General features: G+C 45.5%; 2 protein-coding genes across 2 annotated transcripts; one reads left to right on the top strand and one right to left on the bottom strand.

The window, feature by feature from the left end:
- Positions 1–1,930, top strand: mansc4 (MANSC domain containing 4). The gene is made up of 3 exons (XM_076038009.1): positions 1–385; positions 469–603; positions 1,138–1,930. The coding sequence occupies exons 1-3, from the start codon at positions 136–138 to the stop codon at positions 1,920–1,922; spliced, it is 1,170 nt and encodes a 389-aa protein (XP_075894124.1). The 5' UTR covers positions 1–135; the 3' UTR covers positions 1,923–1,930.
- Positions 1,931–2,021: 91 nt separating this feature from the next.
- Positions 2,022–10,071, bottom strand: mrps35 (mitochondrial ribosomal protein S35). Its single transcript, XM_076038010.1, has 8 exons — positions 9,912–10,071; positions 8,356–8,411; positions 8,051–8,218; positions 7,183–7,243; positions 6,929–7,068; positions 5,294–5,403; positions 5,146–5,215; positions 2,022–3,034 (listed from the first exon to the last, which is right to left on the bottom strand). The coding sequence occupies exons 1-8, from the start codon at positions 10,027–10,029 to the stop codon at positions 2,771–2,773; spliced, it is 987 nt and encodes a 328-aa protein (XP_075894125.1). The 5' UTR covers positions 10,030–10,071; the 3' UTR covers positions 2,022–2,770.
- Positions 10,072–18,138: the final 8,067 nt, after the last annotated feature.

Genomic DNA, 18,138 nt, shown 5'->3' with positions numbered 1-18,138 from the left:
GGTGACTGGGGAGGTAATGGAGTCAGTGGCACCAGTCGAACGGGACAAGTGGCTCGGTGGTCAGGCGATCCTGCGACCCTCTCCAGCCAACTCCAGACATGTCGGTGCGCGATGACTTTTTTTTTTTTGTTTTAAATGCTCTTACTTGAACCGCGCGCCATGAGCTGCGCCTGGGCGGCCCTGCTGGCGGTGCTGAGTGTGACGGCGAGCCTCGCCGAGCCCCGCTGCTCGCCCACCTCCTACTACAAGAACTGCTGGATCCGGCGCTTCCCGGGCGTCTTCATCGATCTGGAGGAGTCGGAGCGCCGAGGGGCGCAGCTGCTGGAGCGCTACGCGGAGGAGAGCGCGCTCAAGTGCAGCCGCACCTGCTGCCTCACGAGGAACTGTGAGTGACCCGCCGGGAGTCAACACGAACGACCGCTCGACCGGCTGCAGTTCACGCTCTTTGTCGTCGTCTCTGTCTTTCAGTCTCTTGCAACCTGGCAATATTTCACTACGACACGTCTCCGGTCGCCGCCAACTGTCTCCACCTGCACTGTCCTGCACTGGAGAGCTGCGTCCTCAGCCGCAGGGGCAGCGTAGTTCTCTACAACATCACCAAGGGTGAGTGGAGCATCAGGTGGCGGTGATGCTTGAGTTCATTCGAGCTGTTTAAGCGCACTCTCATATTTCAGATAGAATTAACTGCCCAAGGTTTGCTGCTTTCTCACTATAGAATGTGTGTGTGTGTGTGTGTGTGTGTGTGTGTGTGTGTGTGTGTGTGTGTGTGTGTGTGTGTGTGTGTGTGTGTGTGTGTGTGTGTGTAAGGAAACAATAGCTACATGACTACAACTGACTGACTTTAATGGTATTGTAAAATAAAAAGGCAGCGATCAACCTTTAATGAGATGTATTTAGTTTTGCAGTGAAAGTATATTTCTGCAAGTAAAAAAAAAAAAAAAAAGGAAAAAGACTTTGTTTTTATGCATTTAAATCCATTTTGGCTTCTGCAAAATTATGTGAATGAATGCGGTTTTAGCCATTGATTCACTGTAGCCACCGTTTAAAAAATAAATAAATCTGTACTTCAATAAAAAAAAGAAATACATCAGTGATGACGGGAAAATAAAAATCTTTTTATTCTGTAACGTTTCCAAGGTGTGGATCCTGACCTGCTGGTGTTTGGAAAACACTTCACCTCCAACGTTCGCGTTTTGCCGCATCACTTCGGTCGGGTCAACGACTCGGAGCCACTGGCTTCCGACAAACGGCAGTTCATCCATCCACCTCCTCCTCCTCCTCCCCTTCTTCATCCTCCTCCTCTTTATCCTGCCCCTCCACCGGCCACCCCCACCTACACTGCGTCCACAGCGAGTGGTCCGCCCTCCAGCACCACCTCGCTGCAGGCTGCAAGCGGAGCACCCACACCTCCCACCAGCACCACCTTGTCTCCACCCACCCCGGACAGCCCTCGTGCACGCAGCTCGACTTGGCCCGGCCAAGGAAACTCTGAGACACCTCCAACCTTTCCCCCGACAACTGCGCAGCCCTCGACATCGCCTCCTCCAGATCACACCTCCACCTCTATCTCCACCTCCACCATCCCTCCAGGTGCCATCGAGGGCAGCCACCAGCCCACTGAGGCCACTGCAGGCAGCCTGGGGAGGAATCACACGCCAGCCAGTGAGGAGGCAGGCCAGGCTGGAGGAGGCGTGGCGGGTCTGAGTCCAGGGTGGCCCGGTGCAGCTCACACCCTGCTGCTGCTAGTGGTGGTGCTGGTGGTGGTCATCACGGTGCTCCTGAGCTGCTGTTGCTCCATTCTGCTGGTGGTGATCTGGCGGGGTCAGAGGAAGAGGAGGATGGGCCGCTACCGGACGTCACTGAGAGGCAGAAGAGGCTCCACCCGTCTGATAAAGTATGTGCTGGTCAGAGAAAACAACTAAGAGTGGCTGAAGAGTTTGCTGAGAACCACCCTGGTCTTCATGACACAGCTGTGAGATTGCTTGACTGAAAATCAAATCAATGACGACATATTAGCCCGGTTAGCTTTTTCACACTTTGTTTTAATGTAAAACTCGGCTTTGAACTGCTTTACAAAATGAAAAATGCTCGGATCACCAACATCTCAATGCGCTCTTGACTTTAATCCAGAGGACAGAACATCCGCACTGTGTCTCGCTAACCTTCCACTGCAGTTGGATCCCTCAGGTTTCAACACTGAAATCTTGCTCATGTGTCTGCGAACCCCCCCCCACAGAAAGCAACTCCGTGGATCCCACGATCAGCCGGCTTCCTTTAAAAAAAAGCCGAGTGACTGGCCGGTGCCACCAGGAAGCCTTGAACCCGACTGGCCTGCTTGAACTGCTAAATGCTTTGGGTGGGTTCTTTCCCAGCCTGAGATTTATTAGGGGGAGACGCAGGGAGGGTATTTAGATAACGTTCCATGTCTTCACGCCCGCCAGGTTACAAAGCCAGCGACAGTTTCCTGTTTTTGCTGTGACTGAATCCCTGTTTGAAGTTCCGCCTCTAAAGCTTCCTCTCCGATGATTCTGGAGACAAATTAACGATGGTGTGAAAAGTGGCTGATCCGGGTGCTTTGACGGCACCCTACACTCAAAACAACAGTGACAATGAGTTTATCTTCTGAAAATAAATACAGTAGTTGAGACCCTCAGAGGCTGTGACGTCCTCATGTATATTTTGGAACACGTGTCTTTGTTGACAGGTATATTTTGTACACTGAGTCCAACAACAGGTGACCGTCCAGGTGTGAACACAGCGTCTCCGTGTTTCACAGGCTGAGCACTTTCTTCACGGCCTCTTTGTACTGCGCAACGGTGGCCTCGTTCTCGCCTTGGTTCTTCAGCCTGGTGACCGAGTCCCTGTACTCCTGCACCTCCTTTCTGCCCAGCAGCTCCTCTCGCAACCCCTCTCCCTCTCCCTCCCCCCCGCCCCTCGCCAGCACTTCCAGGATGTTCCGCTGGGACGGACTGCGCTCCCAGCTGTACTCCTCCGTGTCCGCCGCCGTCTTCTCCGCCTCCCAGGTCTCCGTTTTCTGAAGGAGGAGGAGGAGGACAGCGGAAAACACATCTATAAATCCACAAGAAGATGTGGGGAAATCAGCGATGACTTAGAAGCAAAGAGTGCTTCTATATGGAAGACATTCCGGGGGAAAATGTGGGAGCGGACGTCTAAAGCCTGGGGGTCTCTCTCCTCAGCTTCTCTTTGATGCTCCTCTCACAGAGATAATGTTTCGCCTTACCTACAGCCCCACCTGCTGCCTGTCGAGCTGCCATCATGACAGAGAACAACAGGTCCCACTGTGCGACAAAAAGCTGGAGGCCGCTGCTCGCCAGGTGTTTGAGGTTAATGACCGTCACTACCGGCAGGGCACGTTCCAATTCCACTGGAATGTTGCCACGAGTTGATTTTATAACATCCGAGTTGAAATTAAGTTTCAATTACAATTGACTTAGGTCAGACAGTGGAGCCCTGAGTTCAAATTAAACATGGTGAAGCAGAATTTAGCTGTTATGCTGCACACAAATGGAATAATGTGCCAACAGAAGTGAAGTCAGTCAGGTAAAAGAAAGGAGATTCTTTGTTCTTATGCTTACAATAGAGCAATTTCATTTATCCTATTATATTCTATTATCATCTTTTTATTTCCATGTCCTTTATTACTGTTTGGTATACTGCAAAGTATGTTTTACCTCTATTTATGCATTTCAAGCTGTCTTTCTTTTCCCTGCACTTCGTCTTTGAACACTCGCAATACGATGCGATACTTTGAATCGATGCAAAAGCGACGACTGATGACACAAAGCCTGCCCGTGCCACCGTCATCAGGCTCCTCGCTGAACGACACCGAGGCTTCTCTGAGGCAGCTGGACTGGCCTCTAGTGGTGAACTCCGGGAGTGCTTTGTGCAGCCTTGCAGGCAGCAGCAGCAGCAGCACCCTGGCTGGGCTGAATTCACACAGCCCTGAAGATTAGCAGGGACGATCTGTGTCCCTGAGTGGCCAGATAAAAATCACTGGCTGCAAACAAGCCATGCCTTTGTGAGCTAGCGTTACAACCCTGACGCCGAGCTGCGCTAACAGCCTCCGCCCTGCCACTGGACCGGCACTGGGCCTTCCATTGTGAGTAAGAAAGGGCAGTGGATGGAGTTGTGAGAGGATTTTTTTTGTTGGGGGGGGGGGGGGGGGGCGACTGAGCCGTGACGGGAAATGGCTCCTAAAGACAGAGAGGGGAAGGGGGCAGTTTCTCTAATGTGGCTTTTAATTCTCCTGAAGGTGTGCCACGGTTGGCTTAATGTGAACAGGTATCAGGGTCAACACCTGATAGGGGAGGGTGTTTCCAAAACACCTGTGGGGAAAATGTCAGCGGGACAATGGTGCCGTTTGCCATCCCGCTGCCCAATTCCACTCTGATGGCTTTCTAATGGGCCCAGTCGCTCCGATCCAGAGGGTGCGCACATGTTTGGACTGGTGGGCCGCCATTGCTTCTACACTTTGACAGAGGGGCTGGAGCAAAGAGCAGATGGCTGGAGTGTTTTGGTGACCCACCTCATCGGAGGAGAAAATATATCATGGGATGTGTGGAAATGACTCTTAAAACACTGAAAAGATGGATGAAATACAGCGATTTTATGACTTACTTCCTATTAATGCAATTTCTTCAAGTTTGGCGGGCCGGATTAAAAAGCTTAACGGACTGCATAGGGGCCCCCGGGCCGTACGTTGCCCACCCCTGCTCCAATCAGTGCACCGAAGGCAGCGATGGTCGGGGATTACCCATGTTTAAGCGACAGGGTCGAGTCCATTGATGCATTTTGTTCTTACGAACAATAATAATAATAATACTTATAACACCACTGGACCCGATCTAATATTTAATGTAAATGTTTAAGACATTTCATACACACTATCAATTCAAAGTAATTTACAGAAATAAAATGAGAACGAACCAATGAAAGAACAGATCTATGATTAAAACTTGTTTTCAAGCTGCTAATCCGCTCGCGACTGCTCTCGCTATTGCTGCTTTTTAAGCAATCTTTTCCAGTCGTTTTTTTCTCTGGCAAAAGCACAGGAAAAGAGGGAAACTGAAAAGTCCTCCCATTTGAAAGTCCTTCAGGAAAGAGCAATGAATGTCTGCAACTCACCCAGGACTCGTGGTACAGGACAGTCAGCAGGTACATGGCATAATCCTGATTCTGCTTTCTCAGAGGGCAGCTGTTAAAAAACAAAAGGACATTTTTATTTTCCACTTTTCGAGCTTTGGTTTCTGAACAACGGGAAAGATTCCACTACCTGTCAGTCGTGATGGTGAGGACGTTGGTGTCTTTGCAGTAGCGCTCCCCGACGAGCTTGATCATTTTCTTGCGCGCGTGCTCGTTCAGTTTCAGGGAGGACAGCGCCACCTGCGTGAGCGGAAAGGCATTCTGATTACTTGCAGAGAAACACCGGTGGTACGAAGCCTTTGTGGCATAAAGAGGAAGACGCACAGCTTAGGATGGATGTAATAGTGTTTATGTTCAATGTCCTCTACGTGAATGGGATTCAGATGAAAGGAGCCACGACCCCGCACGAACAATGTTTGCAGTTTTAGCAGAGCTCTGAACGCGTCAATCAAAACGCAGAACTTTCCACAGATGAAATCCAGCAGCAGAGCATCGACTCTAAACCCCTCGCAGAAACAAAGGATGGGAAACGGTAATCCTTGATTACATTGTCATTTTAAGGCTCCGACTTGCATCATTTGTGCAGTGCAAAAAAAAAGAAAAAAAAGAAAAATGCACCAGCGGCAAATACGTTGAACAAGTATCTCCCAGACTCAGCCACCGAGATCACATAGGTGATGCAGACGTGAAGGGAAAATGATAGAAGCCTCCTACAGATCTCTTTATTAGGACCTCTGCTTGCTCCCTTGTGCTCAAGTAAAAATCTAAATTCCCATGACGTGTGTGAGTTTCCCAAAGACAGGATGAATTTCCATCAGATAGTGAGTCTGAGTGAGCCTTGTCAGTCCTTCTGCCTAATCCACCTGGATTAATGTCCCAATAATTCCCACCAGCTGACATAATCTAAGACAGTGTCAGTGGAGCAGATGGCTGGCCAATCATTGGTCCAAATGACACATTTGGGTTGGGGAGAAATAACAAATTCCTCAGAGTCTGGAAGCCTGACGCTAGAACAGTGAGGTTGCTGTTCCGCCCATTTCTCATGAGGAATTATTTTACTTCTGATTTGAACTGATCAACTTAATTAAACATTGAACCAAACAACCAATGAAACTTGACACCTCGCTTAAACATTTATTCATGTATCTAAAACTATTCCGATAGATGTCTCAGTATTATGAAATCAAAATCTCAGCTGCTGTGAGTGATGTGCTTTTTGTTTACATTTCGTGCCTCACAATTCTCGCCAATCAATCCGCTGTGTTCTGTATCTTCTTCCGTGAAGCCTCAGCAGAGGGAGTCTCCTTTCAAAGGATTATTATTTTTCCCGTGTTTGGTTCTAGTTTCTAGCGAGGTGGATTATAATACATGTATGATTAGATTAGATTTATTTATTTATTTATGTATCATGTATGGATGGATGTGATGAGTAATATTTAGAAAGAAATCACATGACAAGTCATTGATGAATACTTGCCTTTGAAAAATGCTCATATAAAATATATTTGCCGCACACTTAAAGCTCTTGTAATTCTCTGCTTCCCTAATCCCCATAGATGTAATGGCATGGTTTCTTTACATTGAGGTCACTGCACAATGCCTCTCCACGAGTCAGATGGATATCAGATAGTGATTGTGCATCACTGTAAATCTCTAATCTCACATTGAATATCACAACGGCGAGTCGATGTCGAATCAAAATCACCACCAGGTAAAGGTCCAAATGTTTAGAGGCAAAACAAATGAAGCATGCAAACATACTGACTTTGACAGAAACAACACGAGCCGAGGGGTTCCTGACGGATGGGCCGGCGGAAACATAGTCTGTGTTTTCCACTTTGATAGGAAAGTGTTCGTCACATTTAGCATCCGTGTCCAAGGCTGAGGGCCACTCTGTGCAGAAAGCTGATGACAGAGAAACAGACGCATTAGATATTCTGAACCAGCCAACGAGACTTCCATATAAAAAGCTACATGAGTGTGATGAGTGTTGCACAGAGAAGTATGCAGAGACATTACGTTTTAAAGCTTCACAGTGTTTCTTGATAGCCGATGGCGTCAAATGCAGGAAATTGGGTATCTGAAAGAGACGCATTGTTTTTAAACAGTCATTCTGGAACTGGTGTACAGATAGCAAACATTTATGCAGTTCTGATATTTACAACTCAAAGGCCTTGGTACATTGGACACTACAAAAGTATATATAACTATTATATATATATATATATATATCTGTCTTTTTTTTTTTTTTTTTTACTATTTTTCAGCAAAAATAATGTTTAATAATAATAATATAATAATAATAATAATAATAATAATAATAATAATAATAATAATAATAATAATAATAATAATAATAATATTTAGCATTTTTTTAAACAGGCGTCTCCTTGATTTAAAATGAACCAACGTTTTTGTTTAGGAATAAAAACAAAAAACAAAAACAAATGTGTCATTATGCAATAAAAAAAGGGAACGGACCGATCCAAGCATTAAACAGTATTAGGAAGCATGATGCAGTTCAGTGCTTGATGGTGAGCTTAAAATGAACGCAGTGTGGGAAGTTGTGGCAGCAGAGATCCAGATGTGGCGGGTGAAAGTCCCGCATCTGCAAGTGGCTCGGGTCCAGATGGGGCAGCTGGTGTCTGGGCACAGCCGCTCAATAATCCTGGCAGCCGAGGAGCCATGCAGCAGAGAAAGATGCCACGGCACTACTGCAAGAGTGTTGGCTGGGCAACGCTAGCTTGTGCTAATAAAGACCAGACTGGATGTAAGAAAGTAGGACTACATGTGGCAGACGCAGTCTGGAGTGTGAACCAACTACTTGACGCAAGATGAGGATAAAAGAAGGGCTTCATGCGCTCATTGCACTTTTGGTGTTACGGACCTTGATTAGCTCCAGGTTGCCCTTCTTCTCTGGAGGGACGCCTCCCTTCACAGGGTAACCCATCCGGACAGGAAGTGGGACGGATCCCGGCCTGAAAGGAGCCGATGCTGTATACACCGATGTCCAGTCCTGATCTTCCGACATCTTCTCTGTTCTGGGTTCACCGGCCTGATAAAAGACGCAAAAGACAAAACAGGAAGTGAGTCAGGGTCGGTGCAAAGGAAAGCACGTACGCATCCAGGAGATCGGTCACTCTGTTGTGCTCAGCCTTCCAGAGGAGGGAGGTAGATAAACACCACACTTACTTCTCTCCTGGGTTTCCTAAAAGTCGACCCTCTGCCTCCTCTGCCTCCAGGAAGATCTTTAAAAAAAAAAAAAAAAAACAACAAAAAAAGACAAGATGGACATTTGAATCACACTAATATCTAAGTTGCTGGCCGGGACAATGAGGACAGAATTAGAATAATGTACACATTTAACCTCTGATGCTTTTCAATTGGAAAACAACGCTCTCGATTGCCGTTTTTGTTTCTCATTCCTCAGGATAAACACGACATGAACTTCTTACGTTATTTCAGGAAATGTTATCGCTTATTGCGGCTTATTGCTATTGTCTTCTGGGAGAAACAGAAAACACACAAGGTAAGTAATGGAATTAACGTAGGGCGAGTAATTATTTTTGTTCACTGGCAATTTCAAGGACAAATCCAAAAAACTTGCTTGTTTATATGTGAATATACTCAACAAAACTATAAAAGCACAAAGAAAAACTTATTATTATAATGTGACAAAATAGAGTAACTATCCAAAAATAACAGTTTATCAATTTGCAAGCGTTAGCATCAATTTCAAAACAAAAGTCCTGGAGTAACGGCAGGATGAACACCATGGGGCTTGATGGTCCAGGTTGAGAAACTTTAATAACGCGTGTCCACCATTAGCCTCATGCACAGCGGTACACCGGCAATGCCAGGTTGCCAGGTTGTCGACCGTGGCCTGGGGGATGCTGCCCCATTCCTCCTACAGAGCCACTTGAAGTTGCCGTGCCTGCATATCCTGGCAATGTGCATTATCTTGTTGGCAGATCAGATGATGGAGTTCAACAAAGGCTCATTGGTCTCAGGATTTCATCTCGGTAACGTTGCCCATTCAGGATGCCATCAGTGAAATGCAGACGTTCAATCGGCATGCCAATGGCACGCTCCCTCGTGATTTGTGACACCTGTGGCATATTGACAAGTGACAAAATTCCACATTTTGGTGGGCCCTTTTTATTGAGCAGACCATGAGGAGTGTCTGTGTACTGGTCACGCATATTGACCACCACTCTGCCATGCTCCATGACTCTCGTGAGTTGAAATACTCAATCTGAGATTTGCAGTCAATGGGAGTGGCCAAGTGACACACACTGGACTACTGGGTTTGAGCAGAACAAATCATTCCACAAACAAATGCATCAAGAATCTGAGCAAATGTTATAACATTCTATTTTTGTTCACCACTTCAAGTTCGTGCGTTTATGTTTTTGTCGAATGTACAGTTCTCAGGACCCAGTTTCCATACCAAGGGAATCTGATGACAGGAAGACCGATGGAGGAAGTATACATGGCAAACAACAGGAAGTAGTCGAGACCACCAAATGTCTGTGTGGAGAGGTGACATTGATTTAGGTCACACACGGGTTTTGAGGTCGAAGATCTCGCTCAACTGTCTACTCCATGAGCTTGCACACAGAATTAAAGGGCTGTCAGAGGTCAGGCGGTACATCGGCAGCCGCCGCGCGTCGAGCCGTTAGCTTAGCATGTTGCTCTGGTGGCGGTACAGTTTGTATGAATCACGAAACGACCACAGTTAAACTCACCTTTATTTCCATTGGTGGCGAGTAGAGAAAGACCGGCGGTGTTTCGAAGTCTGGTGTTTACTGACTTCTGTAGCCCAACGCCACACACATTTACACGACACAGGGTCAGCAGTGCCATGTTTTCTGCATCGACTATGGATATCAGAGAGGGTCAAACTTAGGGGAGAAACGCGCCGGTTGAGTCAGGCACCCGCGTGTGTCGTCTTACACATTATAGTTCTCACCCTGACATAAGTCGTACTTTTGCTTGACATTTTGTTAAACGGGGATGGGAGTTATTAAAGTTAAGGAATATTAGTAAGGTCGGTTTGTACTTCGGTTTGTTCCAACTAAATATAAATACTTAATTAATTCTTACTTATTGAATGGCCTACTCTGCATTACAATTTATTGGGTTGTTGAGAGTTGCGAGCTGGGCAATTTCAATCAATTTTGAGAGACACGGGGCAGATTCCATATTAGATCCCATAAGGTTTGCAACCGAATAAAATATAGTTATTAACAACAACCCAGGTTCCGACACTTTCTCACATGAAATTCATATCACATAAAGGTAAATTACTGTCCCAAGACTGAGAATTAGTATACTGCAGAAGGCTTTATGATAGCTGTTGTGTGTATGTATATATGTATGTATGTACTGTATGTATGTATGAATGTATGTATTTGTGGTAGTAGGTTGTGGATTCCTGGCCTGGGACCTTTCTGTGTGGAGTTTGCATGTTCTCCCTATGTCTGCGTGGGTTCCGTCCAGGTTCTCTGACTTCCTCCCACAGTCCAAAAATATGCATGTGAGGTGCATTGGGAACTCTACAACAGCTCCAAAACTGGACTACTGCCTTATATATATATATGCAATATTTCTTTTTGGATTTTTCTTCTTCTTTCTTCTTCTTCTCTCTCACTGAAATAGTTGACAGAAACTGAATCATTTGCATATGTTTCTTAACAAAGCTATTTTCGAGCACATTACAGAAGTTGGTAAAGATTTAATTGTATTCAATTAATATGTTTACGTTGGTTACTCTTGCCTTGTGGGTAACTGTTGCCCAGCAATAACCAGCAGCCCACATCTGTTAATGGTTTACACCATTAACAGATGTGGGCAACCAACAGAACACTGAATTGTAATTGTAGTGAAGAGTCAACGGAAGATGAAAATTAAGAGGAGGAGGACGAGGAAGAAGTGGAAGAGGAAGGGGAGGGGGAGGAAGAGGTGGAGGAAGAGGAGAAAGAAGTGATTCCTCCTTCTGGAAGACATAAATATGAGCAGCTGCAGGTGTCTTCCTCTCACTACACCTGCAGCCGTCCACCAAACCAGCATCGTTTGCCACTATGGTATTTGTTGTTTGAGTTCTTGCTTCATATACTGTACTTGTTAATGTTGTGGCATTCCGTGTGTGTGAGAGAGAGAGGGAGAGAGAGAGAGGGAGAGAGAGAGACTAGGACCCTGGAGTTTTTATAGGCACCTAAAAAAGGAAATCTCGGGAGGCTTTCAAAGTCTCGTTTGTTCTCGTTACCTTCGCCGACACAGGAGATGACAGGTACTCGTGCTGTTCCCCAACCCCGAGGATAAAGGAATGATTTAATTATTATCATAATTATTATTTGTGGTTTTGTTACTGAATCTATGGTCCGTTGCTGCCCCTCTCAGTACTGATTGCACAAGCTATTTTCTATAGGTAAACCTGATGTTAATTGCTGCCACAGCCTGCAGGTGGAGTGATCAGTAGTTTTATTGTGGTGAGGAGCAGAGAAGACATTCTAAATAAATACATAAATGAATGAATGAATGAATGTATTGTAGGTGACGAACGACTGTAATAATCACGTTTTTTTGTTTTTTTTTAATTTAGACTATCAGCACAGCGTATGTACCTTACAGCCACTGTTTTTCCTCCAATATGTTTTAATTTAACCTTCTTTTTTTAAAATAATATTTTAGATTTATAATTGTAAATCGGTACCTGCAGGAGCAACTATGAATATAATGTCTGGTGCAATTGATTAATCTTTTTATTGTTTTGCTTTGCTCAGATGTTTGTGGTGCTGTGTTTTGGTGTGTTTTTGTTTGTTTGTTTGTTTGTTTTTTATGTGTTGTGCATATATTTTGTGTGCCTCAATGCTGTTTATGACAATTTATAGTGTATTTGTTACCTGGAATTGGCTTCAGAAGTTAACTTTTTCTTTTTTAATGTTATTTGAGTAATAAAGCTGGATATTTTCTGTTGACAAAAGCCTCTGTGACATTATTTTCCTTTATTGAAAACACTTACTGTGGCCTGTTTTGATCTGGCTCATCCTTTTATTTATATTTGGCATTGTCGGCAGGATACTCTGAGGCTTTTTGAAATTCCGCATGACTTTTTTTCCCTCTTTTTTTATTTTTACTCATCCACAAAACTGTGGCTGTCTTGGAGAGGATCAAAAGGACATCCCCCACTCTCCCGTTTGCCATCTTACCGACATCGAAATAGCGTGGATCTTCTTATACCTTGGCTGTGTGTGAAAGATAAACATTAAAATGTCTGAGGTTGATGAACAAATTAAAGCTTTAACTGAGCTTGTGAAACAAAGAAAATAGTCAATTTAGGGACCAGGATAACGTACCAGTTCCCAAACCAGCATCCCAAGCAGTGACGCCCCGGCTCTTCAGGCCAGATGGCTAAGTGTTGTAATGGTGTCCCATATAATCCAGCACCCAAAAGAGTGCGTATTTATACAGCTTGGGAGAGAAAATGTCCATGGTTTTCCAGTATTATGGCTCAGGATCATATGACTGTGTAAGAGTGGGTGGACGAAGCACGAAAGTCACTGTCTATGTAGCAAACATCTTTGTTAGGACAGGCAACATTCCTCTGTGATCTTCTAGATGGAGAAGCAAAGTGGGAGATCAAGTTTAGCCCTCCCTCAGATAGGGCTAACCCTGAGACAATTTTTACCATACTGTTTGATAACTTTGGTTGTGACGAGAACATGAGTCTGTACGCCTCTAATGAGCCATAGGTTTTAAAACCGCGGGAATCGAACAAGGTTTTAATGATAATTAAAATTTGAAACGGTATAATTAACCCGTCCAGTTGCTCTCACCTCTCATGTGATGAAGGTACTGGAGAGGCTGGAGCTTGACAGCCTACGGCCACAGGTGAAAGCATCCCAGGGTCCTTTGCAGTTTGCCTGTCAGCATTGTCTGGGGGTGGATAATGCTGTCATCTACCTGCTGCAGCGATCTCACTCACACCTGGATGGTAGTGGGGGCATTGTGAGAATCACATTCTTTGATTTCTCTAGTGCCTTTAACACCGTCCAGCCTCTTTTACTGCGTGAGAAGCTGCGGCGGATGGGTGTTGTCTCATCCACTGTCTCCTGGATTACTGACTACCTGACAGGTAGGCCATAGTACGTCTGCCTGGACCGTGTCCTGTCGGATGTGGTGGTGAGTGGTACAGGAGTCCCACAAGGCACGGTGCTATCTCCTTTCCTGTTCACCTCATACACTAGTGACTTCAAGTACAACACAGAGTCATGCTATCTCCAGACGTTTTCTGACGACTTTGCGGTTGTTGGGTGTTGAAGGTAATTTTACATTTAATCTTGTTGCTTGGGCCTAATTATATACTCACTGATATAAATATGCATAATTATATAATCATTGATATGAATATGTTTAAATAAGTCAATGTATGTGGTGCAGTGGCTAGCGCTGCCGCCTCACAGCAAGAAGGTCGTGGGTTCGATTCCGGGGCCTGGACCTGAGACCTTTCTGTGTGGAGTTTGCATGTTCTCCCTGTGTCTGCGTGGGTTCTCTCCGGGTTCTTCGGCTTCCTCCCACAGTCCAATAACATGCATGTGAGGTCAATTGAACACTGTAAATTGTCCGTAGGTGTGCATGTGAGTGTGAATGGTTGTTTGTTTCTATGTGGCCCTGCGATGAACTGGCGACTTGTCCAGGGTGTCACCCTGCCTTCACCCTAAGACAGCTGGGATAGGCTCCAGCAGACCCCCGTGACCCTGACCTCGGGACTAAGCGGGTATGGATGGATGGAAGTCAATGTATTCTTAAAGATGGGTAATCTATGCTTAACATACTCTATAAGATTCTGTGCAGAGTAACATGATACCTAAGAGAAGAGACAGGAATGCACCCATCGTAAAACAGTGACCTTAGGTGACTCGCAGTACCAGGCGGAGAGGATCCAGCATCTCTCTCCTAAGCATCTATACCTCGGACCTCAGCCTACATCTGGGAACAAAGGCAGCGGCAACATCCAATCAGACTTGGGTGCGGAGACCAGACAGCCAACCAGAGGAGGACGTAATCTGAGCGCGCCAGCAAGCTCTGGATCTTCTCTATCTAAAAAGACTGACCAGGGGACAAAGAGTCAGTCAGACTTCAGGACCTGATGGCACTTGTTGATGTTAGGCTTGAACTCGACCCAGAGCTCTGTATACTTGTATTCTGAATTTGCATACTAAAGACAAAATCAGCATTCTTCTCCTCCTCTTCATTAAACGAACACGCGGATCGTCATCACGACACTAGAAAATAAGGCGATCCAATAGTGTATTGATGGTGGACAGGAGGAGTAGTACAGAGGGCTGGTGGATAGATATGTGGAGTGGACTGGGGCCAATCACCTGCTGCTTAATGTGGAAAAGACCAAGGAGATGGTGATTGACTTCAGGAGGAACGGAAAAACTCTGAAACCCTTGCGCATCCTGGACAGGGATGTGGAGTTGGTTGAGGAGCACAAATACCTGGGTGTGACCATCGACAACCAACTGAACTGGAGGGCCAACAGCACGGCTGTGTACAAGAAGGGTTGCAGCAGACTCTACTTCCTGAGGAAACTGAGATCCTTCAATGTGTGCAATGTGTGGAGATCTTTTACCAGTCTGTTGTGGCCAGCACTCTCTTCTCCTCTGTGGTCTGCTGGGGTGGCAGCATCTCAGCCAGTGACACCGGCAGACTGATCAAAAAAGCCGGCTCTGTCATTGGCTGCAGTCAGCAGACCTTTGAGGCGGTGGTGGAGAGGAGGACTCTGAACAAGCTGTTGTCCATCATGGACAACCAGGACCACACTCTAGACAGACAGCGGAGCGTCTTCTCCAAAAGACTGAGGCAGCTGCGTTGTCTGAAGGATCGCTTCAGAAGATCCTTCCTACCGAGAGCCATCACCTTGTACAGCTCTCCCCCCCTCTGTGACAGATAGCATTCTGGGCTTTTAACTGGACTCAATGGCAAATAATGCACACATTTTATAGTTTATAAAGCCTGGCTTATCCCTGCCTTTGCACATCTTTGACTGTCTTTTGCACATCTGCCCCTGGTTTGTTGTACATAGATCGATTGGATTTTTTAAAAAATATTTTATTGTATATCTTGTAGCTACTGTATAGTTTATTTTTATTCTTCTATTTTCACTTTTTGTATTGTTTTTTGACTGCTGCAACAGTGTAGTGACAGCTGAGCTTAAGGAAATGATAATAATAATAATAAACTTTTATTTGTACAGCGCTAAATCACAACCAAAGGCGTCTCAAAGCGCTCTATACAATCAGAGAGAACCAACCGGGCCCCCGGAGCAAGCAAGATGCGACAGTGGCTGGGAAAAACTCCCCTGTGGGAAGAAACCTAGGGCAGAACCAGACTCCAGAGGGCCATCATCTGCCTATGAGTAGTTGGGGTGAAGTAGAAAGATAGAGGAGAGACAGAGAAAGAGAGAAAGGAGCAGAGTGAGCCAGGGTGGCAGACAGGACAGAGTGAAAAGCAGATACACCAACCAGCCATTCACAAAATGGATATAGACACAAAGAATAGGAAATAATTCAAGGCTGCTGTCCATGTAGAATGTAATTGTCCATGCTTTGGAAGGCAAGAGCCTATCTCGATGGACAATCTGCCGATAGGACAAGTCCAGGTCCTAGGCGCGGTGGTGGGATGAAGCGATGACACCAAGACCCCCAGGACAGCACAATCCAGCTCCTGGCGCAGTGGTCATCACCTGCCGGGGACACAGAGACTGCGGAAGTATCATGCAGATCGAGCATACTATACAAAGCATAATGAGAGCTAGTTTGGACAGAGTAGATAGAGTAAAAAATTGATTGGGTGAGGAGAGTGATAGAAGCTCCGCCTGCACAGAGCAACCATCCCTGTAACGGGAGCGAAAGATCTCCCTCCACGGCGTAAGTCTACAGCAGCTTAACTGACAGTGGATGGAATCTAACTATAAGCTTTAAGAAAAAGGAAAGTCTTAAGTCTACTCCTAAATATACTGTCTGCCCCCCTCACCGAGGCTGGAAGATGGTTCCAAAGTAAAGGTGCCTCACATGGGGCGAGGCACAACATGTAGCACAAGACAGGTCTCGATGGAGGCAGATCGTCGAAGGCTTATGTCCCACTTGGGACGAAGACGATTAAGATAAGATAAGAACAGTGTAGTTTCCCAATTTGGGAAATTCAATCTAATCTACTCTAATCTAATCTAATCTAATCTAACCATTGGATTTTTTTTTACAGCGGTTTATCATTTTACTGGTAATCGTTACATCCCTAAATATTCCATGAACATAGTAACCATCCCTTCTCTGCCCCTGTGGTCAAACAAGCAGGAAAAGAATTGGAGAGTGCCCTTTCCCAATGCCACCTAATGGAACAGCTCCAGGGGACCGGCCAAGTGGGGGGAAGCAGTCCCGTTACCAGACAGGCCACCAGACAGTGGTTTGTACAGGCCACTTGCAATTGGAATCAAGCGCTCAGTACAGTACTACTGGAACCACTGTCGTATGGAGAAGGTAATCTTCCCACTAACCTACTAATTTCTAGTGCACTGTCAGTCTCTACCATACCAGGCCTAGATGAACTGAAATGGCCTGATCTGTCCCCCAGGAAACAAGAATTCCAAAGTCGCTGTTGTGTAAGTACAGTGACACATTCAGGCTCTTTGATGGAGATGTGGGCTGCACCAGTAATCTATCATGAAATCCCTCTTGTGGATGACATCCCAGTATGTCAACAGTACCGCCGCCTGCTCCCTCTCAGTTCTCACTGATTAAGGTCCACATTCAAGAACTGTTACAGCAGGGCGTTGTGAGAGTGAGCTGCAGCCACTATGCCTCACCCATTGTGGCCATCCGGAAGAAGGTGGGAGACATATGACTCTGCATTGACTATCGACAACTCAACCCCAAGACACCTACCCGTTTCCCAATATCAGGTACCAATGGCTGAGAAAACGGCATTCTGTACCCCGTTTGGCCTCTTCATGAGTTTAACAAGATGCCATTCAGGCTATGCAACGCGCCCGGGACATTACCGTGTTTGATGGAGCAAATCTTTGGCGACCAGAGTTTCCAATCTCTTCTGCTGTATTTAGATGACATCGTCATCTTTTCCAGATCTTTTAGTCAGATAAAAGAAAAAGTTAAGAGACTCGATAAAATATTGATGAAATGTACATAAAATAAGTCTGCTGATATCGAAGGAGTTTAGTTTCCTCAGCAGGTGGATTCTTTGATATGCTCTCTTTATGATGATGTCTGTGTTCTCACTTAATTTCAATTGTGAGTCTATCACAGTACTTGTAGGTTTGTACTATTTGTCCAACCTTGCCATGAAAAGTGCTTGGTTCGGGGTCAACATTAGATTTCCTAAAAATCTATGATGATCTCTTTGCTTTTAGATACATGTAGATCAAGGAGACTTTCATCACACCACTTAACATGAATTCAGGGAGGGCACAGCCATGACTTGATTGGTGGCCCTGAAGAAGAGACAATAAGACTGTGTCGTCTGAAAACTTGACGAAGAAGCTGTTGTCTTGTGAGGATCTGCAGCTGTCTGTTTACAGGATAAAAAGCAGGGGAGAAAGAGCACAGCCCCGGAGGGAGCCTGTGTTAGACCCTAAGAGATGACGTGCGTCCATTCACGAAAACCTGCTGCAATCTGTTTAAGAAGTTTAGTATCATCAATAAAATCTGATCAGGTAGCATAAAACAAGAGGCTAGCCTTTCAATTAAAATATGGGGCTGCACCTTGTTAAAAGCAGAGCTAAAATCAGAGGCACCTGATAAAGGAAATCTCGGGAGGCTTTCAAAGTCTCGTTTGTTCTCGTTACCTACGCTGACACAGGAGATGACAGGTACTCGTGCTGCTCCCTGAGAATAAAGGCATGATTTAATTATTATCAGAATTATTATTTGTGGTTTTGTTACTGAATCTATG

Source organism: Nelusetta ayraudi, unplaced genomic scaffold (assembly GCF_046127955.1).
Source record: "Nelusetta ayraudi isolate G7.1 ecotype Tasmania unplaced genomic scaffold, CSIRO-AGI_Nayr_v1 ptg000053l, whole genome shotgun sequence".
Lineage (NCBI taxonomy): Eukaryota > Metazoa > Chordata > Actinopteri > Tetraodontiformes > Monacanthidae > Nelusetta > Nelusetta ayraudi.
This window is presented reverse-complemented; position numbering and strand designations above follow the sequence as displayed.

Coding starts and splice junctions, on each gene's coding strand:
- mrps35 (XM_076038010.1), bottom strand. CDS start 10,029: ATGGCACTGCTGACCCTGTGTCGTGTAAATGTGTGTGGCGTTGGGCTA. Junction 7,244..8,050: donor GCAACCTGGAGCTAATCAAG/GTCCGTAACACC, acceptor CGTCTCTTTCAG/ATACCCAATTTCCTGCATTT. Junction 3,035..5,145: donor TCCTGTACCACGAGTCCTGG/GTGAGTTGCAGA, acceptor CTCCTCCTTCAG/AAAACGGAGACCTGGGAGGC.
- mansc4 (XM_076038009.1), top strand. CDS start 136: ATGCTCTTACTTGAACCGCGCGCCATGAGCTGCGCCTGGGCGGCCCTG. Junction 386..468: donor CTGCTGCCTCACGAGGAACT/GTGAGTGACCCG, acceptor TCTGTCTTTCAG/TCTCTTGCAACCTGGCAATA. Junction 604..1,137: donor TCTCTACAACATCACCAAGG/GTGAGTGGAGCA, acceptor AACGTTTCCAAG/GTGTGGATCCTGACCTGCTG.